We start from the raw sequence: 11,844 nt of genomic DNA, 5'->3' as shown, positions 1-11,844 counted from the left end.
AACATATTAGAGGGGCTGAATTTTTTTAAAGGCACGTGAAAAAGTATAATCATAGAAAAAAACTAAACATGGAAAGTATACATTTATTTCTTAGTCTCTTAGTGGAACCTGTGAATTTTCTCTGAATTACGTGTTTGTTTTATAACAACAGAAAGGACAGCAGCAAAATCTACCTGCTTTTGTTCTCTCTCTGCCCATTGCCAGAGTCCTCACGCCACAGCAGGATTGTTCCAGCTGCCTCCTGTCGCCTCACTTCTTCACCTCTCCCAAATTCAACCCATCCTGCTCATGCTTTCAGTCATGCCGTTCAGAAAATTGGTTTCACCATGTTAGGTGTTTGCTGTAGAGAATAAACTGACTCCCTGGAATCTTCTGAATTTTCAAAGCTTCTCTAGGTTCTCCAAAATCTGGTTCACTGATTCTGTCCAAAATATCACTAGATATTTTCCAAATTCACTCTCTATTCCAACCAGACTAACATCCTCTGTAACTACTAGGTGCTCTGCTAATTTACTTTTCTTTGATAGTACAGTGATTGCACATTGTATATATTTTTTAATAAATGCCAGTTGAATAATAATCTCAATCTGCATAAATTATATTTATTCTTTAAGGACAACTCAAATCCAACTGCTCCATCATATAAGTGTTTTGTTTCAACTCCTCTTAAAATTTTAATTAAACCTCTATGAATTACATCATATATCTCTTGATGACTTCCCCTATTCTGCTTAATATTCCCAGATATATTATAAATTCTGTACACATAGTTTTTCAATCTCCCCATCCCCCATCCTTTACTAGATAGTGAACACCATGGCATTGAACAGGTAATAGGTACCAATAAATACATACTATTTGATAATTTATTATCTCAATATTCATGCTCTTAACTTCCCACATATGTTAGGTAACTTTCCCAAGACTTTCTCTCGAATTTGCCGAGTCTTTACACAGTACACAATGGGGTTCATCAGGGGCGGCACCAACAAGAACATATCCGCAATAAGGATTATAACAAGGGGACTCTTGTGCTTGGCAAAGCGATGCATGGCAGCCAGGGTGATTATGGGCACATAGAAGATGAGCACTGCACAGATGTGGGACACACAGGTGTTAAGGGCCCTGAGCCTCTCTGCCAGAGATGCAATGCTAAGTACAGTCTTCAAGATCAACACATAAGACAGAACAATCAACACCAAGTCCAGCATAGTACAGAGAGCAACAAAGAAGCCGTAGATGACATTGATCTTGTTGTCAGAGCAGGACAGCTTCATAGCATCCTGATGAAGACAGTATGAGTGAGAAAGGATATTCTTTTGACAATATTTTAATCTCTTTAGAGTAAAGGGAAATGGAAGCACTAAGAGAATGCTCCTGATGGCTAAGATCACTCCCATTTTAGCAACTCTGTTGCTAGTGAGGATAGAACTATACCTTAGGGGATTGTGAATGGCAAGAAAGCGGTCCAAAGACATAATTAGCAGCACTGAGGACTCCATGACAGTGAATCCATGGATGAAGAATTCTTGAGCAAAGCAGGCATTGGGTGAAATTCCCATGGCATTGAACAAGAAGATCCTCAGCATAGTAGGAAGGGAAGAGAGGGACAGGCCCATGTCAGAGACAGCCAACATGGCAAGGAAATAATACATGGGCGCATGAAGTGAGGGCTCTGTCTTTATGATAAAAAGGATGGTGCAGTTGCCCATGATGGCAACCAGGTACATGAGACAAATGGGGATGGAGATCCAAATGTGCACATACTCCAGTCCTGGGATCCCAATCAGAAGGAAAAGCTTGACCTCTGAGTTGTTGACAACAGACATGATGAAGAGGAAGATGAGCTCTCCTTTAACCAGATCTGAAAGCACAGGAACAAAAGGCAGTCAGTCATACCTTCAGGTAAAACTCAGTTTTATGGGGATAAGGAGTTATTTTATATACTATGCTCAGAAGCATATTCGGCATATTTCTCAACTGCAGTTTTCAAAATTTACCACAAGCCCTTGAACCTGTTCATATTGTCCAACATGGCAAATTCACTTCGAGCCATTTATCCTAAGTTGGTGTTTTGCAACACTTTTAACCAAATATATAAAACATATCAAACTACAGCTGCTTTGACTGAATCAGTTTAAAAAAAAAAAAAAAACCGGAATATTTTCCCCTGATTTCTCTATCCAATCTTCAGCAGGCTTCGTACTCGCTTTACAAGATCCCTGAGTTTCACGGAAGGAAGTTCGAAAGTGAGAGTCCTGGAAAATAACCAGAGATGACTGAAAATATTTGGTAAACATTAAATGCCAGAAAGTAAATTTATAGACTAATTTAGGTCTTGAAATTATGAGGTAGGTACTTATTATGCACATTATATATACATGAGTAAATATACGTATTCTATCAACAACTATATAAAAATGAACACAAAAATTTGTTTTCAAGCACATTTGTCACTTTGATTTTAAGTTATTTAACCTATATGAGCTCATTTTAGGTCTTAAAATGAATATGATCTTGGTAGATTTTGATGTGTATATATGTATTTATGAAGTGCCAAGCACAGATCTAGTTCATTAAATCACAAGAAGTATCTGTAAATATTAATATTGATTACATAATAGTTTCACATAGAACATGTGGGAGAAATGAAACAATGGGTACACCCCTTGAGTTAGATATCCTTATTTCTTCATGTATGTAGTCATACATTAAATGTGATATCTCCTAGCTTCAACACTTGTGGGTCACACTTCAGGTTATCAATTTATTATTTCAAGGGATAGTTTAAAGCTGTAAAGTAGCATCATGTGCATGTTCATCTTGGCTATCTAGATTGAGTTATTTTATCTCTTATCTCTATGATTGAGTTTAAGAAATTCTAAATGAAAACAATTCAGATCACCCAACATCCCTTTGAAATATAAACATTAAAAATCTACCGCTTCAACACTTGTGGGTCACACTTCAGGTTATCAATTTATTATTTCAAGGGATAGTTTAAAGCTGTACAGTAGCATCATGTGCATGTTCATCTTGGCTATCTAGATTGAGTTATTTTATCTCTTATCTCTATGATTGAGTTTAAGAAATACTAAATGAAAACAATTCAGATCACCCAACATCCCTTTGAAATATAAACATTAAAAATCTACCTACAAAATAAACTAAATCCTGATTTTATTTTTTGGATCTGTAAAAATTAGTTCACAAATTATACTATCAGAGGTAAAATATACAATCTTGCAACTTATTACCATGCTTTTGAGCTTCAGGACAACCCATTGTTAAATAATTGGTATAAATACCAGAGAAACACACATATCTAAGATAGCCATTATAAATCCCATATATGTTTAATAAGCCTCCTAAATAAATGCATACATAAATAAAATTACAAAATTAATAATTTAAATTGCATAATAAAATAGCAAAAATGGAAAAGATGAAGGGAGAGTTAATGGAAGACTAGAGCTAACAAGACATGTTAACCTCACTCCAGAATTTTTTAAACTTTAAATTGCAATAGAAAAAAATTATAAATCTTCAATGGAAGACATAGGAGACACTTGGAATTAATTTGGCTCCTCTAAATTGAAGCTTGGTTGCAAATCAATATCGTATTTTGTGATTCTTTAAAGGATAAGTAAGAAAAACATAATAAATGACAAGCGGCCCTGGACCATTATATTTTACTTTTTCTAGGTCTTATCTACTAATTACTAATCTGACAGCTTATAAATGGAACTGCATCTGCTACACTGGAAAAAGGCCCTGAGCAATCTGACCGTGCCTTATTCATTCCTCACCATGGTAGTAAGCCTAATGCCATACCTAGGGCATTTTGTATACTCTGTATACTTTGTATATTTTGGAGATGGTAGGAGATTCTAAGATGTCATAAAAAGCATCTCGTATGTTATCTGTCAGAGTATGCCTCCTTAGCAAATTTGATTCTAATCCCTCCTCTCCAAAGGTAAGACAAGTTATCATTTCCAAAAGCATTTAACTCTTATTCTCTTCTCATTTCCTCTTTTTCTGAGGGGTATTGACTTGGCTTTTTCGGAAATGCTTCTACTGTGCATCTTTTATTATGGTAGTTTCTACACTGTTTTATAATGTACTGTTTTTACGTAATCCCACCCAACCCAATTTTACCACCATCTTACACACTGACAGCTAAATTCTAAAAGGCATATATAGGGTTTTATTTATCTTCATATATTTGTCATAAACATAATACCTGGAACATAAAAGGTCCTCAAGCAAATATGCACAGAATGAATATGAGTGGAAGAAATGTAAGACGTGTAGAATCACTTCTTAGCAACTTCTCCCTTTTTTCTGTACAGCAACCAAGGGATATTAATGCTTTCTCCTCTCACCCATATTTTCAGTGATAAACTAATTCTCACACAGAGTATGCATTTGGACATGGAGTCTGAACTACAGAAGAAATAGCTCAACTGAGCTGTCACTTCAAAAATATTGACATGATAGTTGATATCTGAGATCATGAGAGTAGATGAGGTCACCCAGGAAAAATAAACAAAATATAAAATTTAAATCTCATAAAACTTTGAGCAGCAGCAAGATTTCTGAGAGGATCTTGCAAAGGAATATCCAGAGAAGTGAGAGAAAAACTAGGAGAGTGGGAGGTAGTAGATGCAAAAAGAAGAGAATATTTCAAGGAGGATAGTCCATAGATCATGCTTTGCCCAAATATCTTAGAATTTCTATTTTTTAAGGTAAGAAATTAGCCCTCAGATTAATGGACAAATATCTGGACATAAACCTCAAGTTGGCACCTTACCTTGTGTGAGAACCTGGGCAAGATGCTTAAGCTGCCAAACAGGTGTTCCTTCTTCTGCTAAATGTAAATAACAGTACCTGCCTTAGAGTTATTTTAGACAGTCTGATACAGTCCCTAACATCATGAAGATAATCAGTAAATACAGCTACTAATAATTACTTGTACTTTCAAACTTCCCTAGCCATTTCTTCCAGACATGAAGTCTTAGACTGGCCAAAGAGAATCTTTTTCTTTTTTTAAATTGACAATAAAGCTTACTTTTATTTGTCATATTATCAAGTAAATGGGACCCTACTGATATCAGGATATTAGTAACACACCCTGATATTTAAAATTCCTATCTAACTTTCAGCCCATACCCACTACTCTTCACTTACACACACACACACACACACACACACACACAGGCGCACACACCCTGAAGCCACTTCCTCTTCCTCCTCATAGTCATTGATTCAGACATAAGCTGTTTAAGCTTTAGTTTTAGGTTTCCAGAGAGATTTTTTAGCTCCTTGCACTTACCAGAGCGAGACACTCAGTAACTCCCTGAAAGATAAGAACAAAACCTCTCCACTTGACCTCCACTTTATCTAATATACCTACTTCTGTTTTCCTCAGGAGTGTAGACCTCTGGGAGTCACTGAAAAACAGCCTCCTGTGGGATCTTCTAGTAAGCCTACACTGAAAGGGTTGGGCCTGGGCCTGGTATATTAACTCTAGTACTCAGGTACCCCAACAGGAGCAAGAGACAAATTATGAGGCAAAAGAACTGGAAGACTTCTCAAGGGAGTGGTGAACACTAGAAATCACATTGATAGAAGAAGCTTGATGGGTGTCATTCACAGAGATTGGGAAATATAGTTAAAATAACAGGATGTCCATAATCAAAATACTTAGTTGCAATTCTAAGCCACATTACTTGATTTTTTTTTCACCTCAACTTAATCATTCACAAAATGGACACAGTAATATACAAGTATCAATGTTTATGAAAGCACTTTACAAACTGTAAAATGGTTTACCAGTAATTCTACTTATTTCTGTGATCGATTTTTGGCAAATGTCATTAGATGAACATTGAAATAGACATGATCTGCCACATCCTGTTAGACTTCTAACCAGGTATCTCAAAATTATACACTTCCTACATTATGTATTGCATTCACTAGAAGCTGTTTGAGGTCTATTCTTTGTTTCGTTTATATCTTTCTTATTTTTATATCGGTCCTATAGTGATTTAAATTAAACTAATAGTTACTAAAGACCATAAAGCAATATGAAAATTTGATGATAATTTAAGTAAAAAGAATATATGTATGTGTAAAATAAGAAGATATATGTATAGAATTATAAATATATAATTATTTTAAGTATTCTTTAATAAAAGCACATTCCTAAGTTAAAAGAGAAAGTTTTTCCCAAATAATGCAGTCTCACGTTAATAATAAACAGAATGACAATCGATACAACTCAAAAAAAGAATAGCATAAAAAGACATAATCAGGCTCAAAGAAACAGATTCAAAACAATGAGCAGAGGTAAGCCTACTTATCACCAGTTTCCATGTATGGAGAAGATAATTGCCTCCCTTAGGATAAATGAGATTAAACACTCACTGTGTGAGATCAATTTACCTAAACCAAATTGACTTATTAAAAAGTCATTGAGATGTTCTAGTGGATGCTTTTGATACCCACCATATCCTCTTGGGACTTAACATTTTATTATAAGCCAGTTTGACTTCCAACTGCCAATACCTGCATTTCTTTAAGTTACAGCTTTCACGGGCAGGCCCTGAATACACACAACATTTCAAAAGTGTGGTATATATGCACAATGGAATATGACTCAGTCATAAAAAAGAACAAAATTCTACCATTTGCAACCTGGGGAAAATTATTCTAAGTGAAACAACCCAGATACAGAAAGAGATATACTGCATGTTCTCACTCATAACCAGGAACTGAATCCATAAAGAAACAAAAACAATAGAGACAGAAAGAAAGAAAGAGAGAGAGAGAGAGAGAGAGAAACAGCAATCACAGTAATACATTTAACTTTTAGAAAACTAGAGGTGGGAAAGGGAGGGGAATGGGGTAAGGAGTGGGGACTAATGAGGAATTGGCCAACAGACACAAAGGATGATTGTGTGTTGTAATGATGAATAAACAGCAATCACAGTAATACATTTAACTTTTAGAAAACTAGAGGTGGGAAAGGGAGGGGAATGGGGTAAGGAGGGGGGACTAATGAGGAATTGGCCAACAGACACAAAGGATGATTGTGTGTTGTAATGATGAATAAGCTAACTATAGTTATCTAACCACTACACATTGTACACAATAATTGAAAATCAATGTTGTACCCCACATGTATGTATAATAAAAAAAAAGTTCTGGAGATCTAAAACCCACCTGTAGCGGCCTTCAGCAATAATTACTAGATGCAACTTTATAAATATTCCAGCTTACTTATCCTTAAGGAGGAATAACTCTGACACATGTTTAAGCTGGCTCCCAAAGTTACTCAGAAGAAGTAAAATTCAGTGGTAACTTGCTTGATAACATAACACTTACTGGCCAATTTCCTTTCCCTATACAACTATTCCATTTCTTTACGGGTGTTCTTGAGATCAGCTGTCAAATAATCAACTTGCTCTAAAATTATTTTCTCAGTTTCTACTTTTGGGGGAATCAAAATCACATGCAGGAAATTAAATGTAGGAAACGTAATTTTTTTAAATGTCCAAGATTTACATAATGTATATTCCCTTTAGGAATAACATATAGTCTTACAAATAAATATTGAGTAAAACACAATAACAAAAAAATAACTAAAACCAACATTCCAAGGTAAGCATCAATATATTTCAAAAATTTAATATTCTCTGTATCCATTGCTGATAAATTTTAAGTCAACACTAAGAGGAGAGATAGTAATATATATATAGTTTTTTAAGAAATTACAATGCTCTGTGAAGTATGTCATAAGTAATAAGTTATATATGATATCCTTATGAAACAAACAAACAAACAAACAAACAAAACAAATCCAGCAACTTGTAAAGAAGGGACCAAATAAAATGTGTGCAATTCAGCCTGGAGTATGGGCAGAAAATAAATGTTCTCAGAAGTTGATACAACAGGCTTGCTATCATATGAATTTTATTTATAATTTGTAGTACTAGTGGAAATATGAAGCACATAAATTATGTTAAAGAGGACCTGGTTTGGTAGTAATCTAAAGCAACAAGTAGAAACCAATGTAAATTATTTTCTAAAGAATGTATCTTCAACCCATATCTTTCATATTTCCACAAATCAAACTCATGCAAAATGTTTATGCATTGAAAATTAAAAGCACATAAACTGGAAAACTCACAATTAGTGACAGTCAGTAAAATAACTCAAAGTAAGATTTAGCTCCAAGTTCTCCAATTATTGGAATTATCTAATAAAGTGTAAAATTGTGTTCAAAATATTTTACAAATAAAAGAAGGGCTAAAATATGAACAAAAACAAACATTATCCAAAATGATAAAGCATATTATACAAAGATGAAAAAGAATATCCTTTAAAAAAGATATTTAAAAATCAGTAAATTACCTGAAAATATGGGGAATTATACTAGATAATTAAAATTCTAAAAATTAATTAAGTGTAAATAAGTGGATTAAACAGCAAATTAGACACAATAAAAGACAGGATTTAGTTAATTAGAAGGCGGGTCTATTAAAACTACCAGATTGAATCACAAAAAAAAATTAAATGTGGGTGAAGACATAGGATATTGCTTTATTCAAGTCTACAGAGAAACATAATTGACAGGATACACATACATATATCTGCATATATATGCACATATATATAATATTGTATATATAATATATGTATATATAATTTGTTCAGACATATACACACACACGTGTGTGTGTGTGTGTGTGTGTGTGTGTGTGGTCTTCAAAAAGTTCATGGAAAGATGTGCATTATTTTTTAATTAAAATTATCTGTGAACTTTTGAAGTACCCTTGAGGGTACAACAGACTTGCTCTCACATGAATGTTATTTAAAACTTGTAGTATTTGTAGAATTATGAAACATACAAATTACCTTAAAGAGGTCCTGGTGTTTTAGTACCCTTGAAGGTACTTCCAAAAGTTTATGAAAGACTCATATTATCTTTCAGTTCTACTTTTCCACAAGCTTTTTGGAGTGTCCTCGTGTATGTAGAAAGATAGGATAGATAGATAGATAGATAGATAGATAGATAGATAGATAGATAGATAGATAGACAGACAGACAGATAGATGGATGGATATTTAGAAATTGCCTCATGTGATTGTGGAGGCTTGGCAAGTACAAAATCTGATGGGGTATGCCAACAGGCTGAAGACTCAGGCAAGAGTTGCAAGTACAAACTCGAAAGCAGTCTGATATTAAAATTTCTTTTTGAGGGTGGGTGGGGGTGGTCAGTCTGTGTTCTACTAAGACCTTCATATGTTTAGATGAGGTTCACTCACATCATGGTGGATAATCACTTCACTGAAATTCCACCAATGTAAATAATAATCTCATCCAAATACACCTTTATTGAAACTTCCAGAGTAATGTTTGATCCAGCATCTAGAAAACTTTGGCACAGCCAAGTTGACACATAAAATTAACCATCACAGATACATAGCAACAAAAATCTAATGTATGTAAAGTTGTAGTTTTGGGAGAAGAAGGAAGAATGAGAATTTGGCAATATTTAAAAAATAAAGGGCCAATGACTTTACTAAAAAAAAAAAAAAAGATATTTAATTCCCATATTCATAGAAATCTGCAAACCTCAAGCAGGAAAATATAAATAAAAATACATTTAAATACATCCAAATAAGATTGCTCTTAAGATATGAGAAAAAGTCTTTAAAGGAGCTTTAAAAAGAGGAACTATATCACTGACTGACCGACAACTTATCAAAAGAAATTATCAATAACAGGAAATGGCAGAATGACTTCGACAAAAGTTGAAAGAAATTAACTGCCAACTTATAGTACTAACTGCAACAAAAATATTCATTTATCTCAGTAAAGTAAGAATAGAAAGGAATTTCGCCAACTTGAGAAAGGAAATCTACAAGAAACCGATTACAAACATCACATTTAAGAGTGAGGAGCTCAAAGCTTTTTCACTAAGATCAGGAACATGGCAAAGTTATCCCCTCTCACTATTGCTTTTAAAATTGCCCTGGAAGTCCTAATTAATATAATGAAACAAGAAAAGGAAATAAAAGATATACTGACTGGGAAGGAAAAAATAAAATTGCCTCTGTTTGCAAATGACATGATTTTCTCCCCACAAAATCCAAAAAATAGACAAAAAATTTCTGGAACTAATTAGCAATTCTAGCAAGGATGCATCTTACAAAGTATATAAAAGTTCTTTGCTTCTCTATACACCAGAAATGAACAAGTGGAATTTGAAATTAAACGCACAATACCATTTACATTAACACCCCATAAAAGAAATATTTGGATACTTAGGTATAAATCTAACAAAATATGTACAAATTGTGTATGAAGAAAACTAAAATACTCTGATGAAAGAAATCAGAAAAGAACTAAATAAAGAGGTATTCAATGGTCATGGATAAAAAGACTCAGAAGGGACTGTGAAGAAGGGTGGCTGTTGTGAAAGCTCCAAAATTTCAATATAGAAGGAGCTTAGAAGTAAAAACAAAACAACAAAAAAAGGTTGCATTGGGAAATAGACAAGAGGAGAGTTTAACTTAAATCTAGAGAAGAAGCTCTGAAAATTAGAAAGGCACTGAATCTGCTTTTAGCTCTCTCTTGACTCTGACACTGTTCACTTCACCTACCTATGGTTCTTCTCGGAAATCACACACGTGTTCATTTACAGTTAGAAAAAATGCTAGACTGATTCAGAACTATGTGTGGGATAGGGATTAGGAAATAGGGCAACTCCTCTGACTGAAGGGTAAATTATCTGCCTAAGCGAAGAATAGGAAGGCAGACACCTCAGGTCCAGAAGTCAGTCCATGGATAAAGGATCCTAGCCACTAGACTTTAGTCTTGGAAGAGAGATGAGATGACACCATGGTTTCAAACTAACAGAAGAACTTTGGGATAGGGCAAGAGAACAACCCAGTTTTGTCAAATGAGTTGCATGCAATTGGAAAGGAAGTAATATAAGGAGCAATATAAGGTAGTACTTGGCATTCAGCAGGGGAATTAGACAGACCTAGGTTTGAATTCCAGACCTATCCTTTACTAGATAAGACTCTTTCATAACTTATAAAACAGAGTTAATAATAGTACCTGCCTCATGGGGATGCTCTGAGAATTAAATAAAATGATGTATATAATGAATTTAAGACATCGTCTATGAGAAAGCATCCCTGACTTTAAATTCTTACTAGTAGTAAAATTCAAGACATTCTCTCAAGAAAATCAATTTGCTTAAAAAATATTTGAATACTTTTTCTACATAAGGCACTGTACTTAAGAAACAAAATAATCAGACCCTTGTTGATTATAACTGTTGCTAATAGGAGATTTATTATGTTTTAGACTAATTAGGGCTTTGCTAACTTTTTCTCATCTTCAAGGTAATTTTGCTATTATACTATCTTCTGTTTATCAACAAGGCCATGCAGCTACATGGATAAATACATATTTTCAATTTTACACAAAATGTAGAAAAATTGATTTTGCAGGAACATTTGAATATAAAAAATAGTATAACAAAATGTTTAGCATGCAGTAAGAGTTCCCGGTGCTCTCTTTTTGCCCCTCTTTTAAAAATATCTTCCCTCTCATTTTGCTCCCCTCTCAGCTTGTTAAATGTCAGGCCACCCCGTATCTAACTCACCTTCTGATCTAGCTAAGCAGATACTATTTTTTTTTTTTTTACATTTAAGTTTTAATTTCTTTTTTTTTTATTATTATTATTTTTTCTTTTTTTTTTATTTTTTATTTTGTCAATATACAATGTATATGATTATTATGGCCCAGCACCGACACTTCCCG

At 34.0% G+C, this 11,844-nt stretch overlaps 1 protein-coding gene across 1 annotated transcript; it reads right to left on the bottom strand.

Annotated features, from left to right (window-relative positions):
* Nucleotides 1-823: 823 nt before the first annotated feature.
* Nucleotides 824-1,864, bottom strand: LOC103581395 (olfactory receptor 51A7). Its single transcript, XM_008563239.1, has one exon. It carries the CDS (start codon nucleotides 1,827-1,829, stop codon nucleotides 882-884), a length of 948 nt encoding a protein of 315 aa, XP_008561461.1. The 5' UTR covers nucleotides 1,830-1,864; the 3' UTR covers nucleotides 824-881.
* Between the last annotated feature and the right edge of the window lie 9,980 nt (nucleotides 1,865-11,844).

Source organism: Galeopterus variegatus, unplaced genomic scaffold (assembly GCF_000696425.1).
Source record: "Galeopterus variegatus unplaced genomic scaffold, G_variegatus-3.0.2 Scaffold12951, whole genome shotgun sequence".
Classification (NCBI taxonomy): Eukaryota; Metazoa; Chordata; class Mammalia; order Dermoptera; family Cynocephalidae; genus Galeopterus; species Galeopterus variegatus.
The sequence above is the reverse complement of the archived record's forward strand: the minus strand, read 5'-3'. Positions and strand labels throughout refer to the sequence as shown.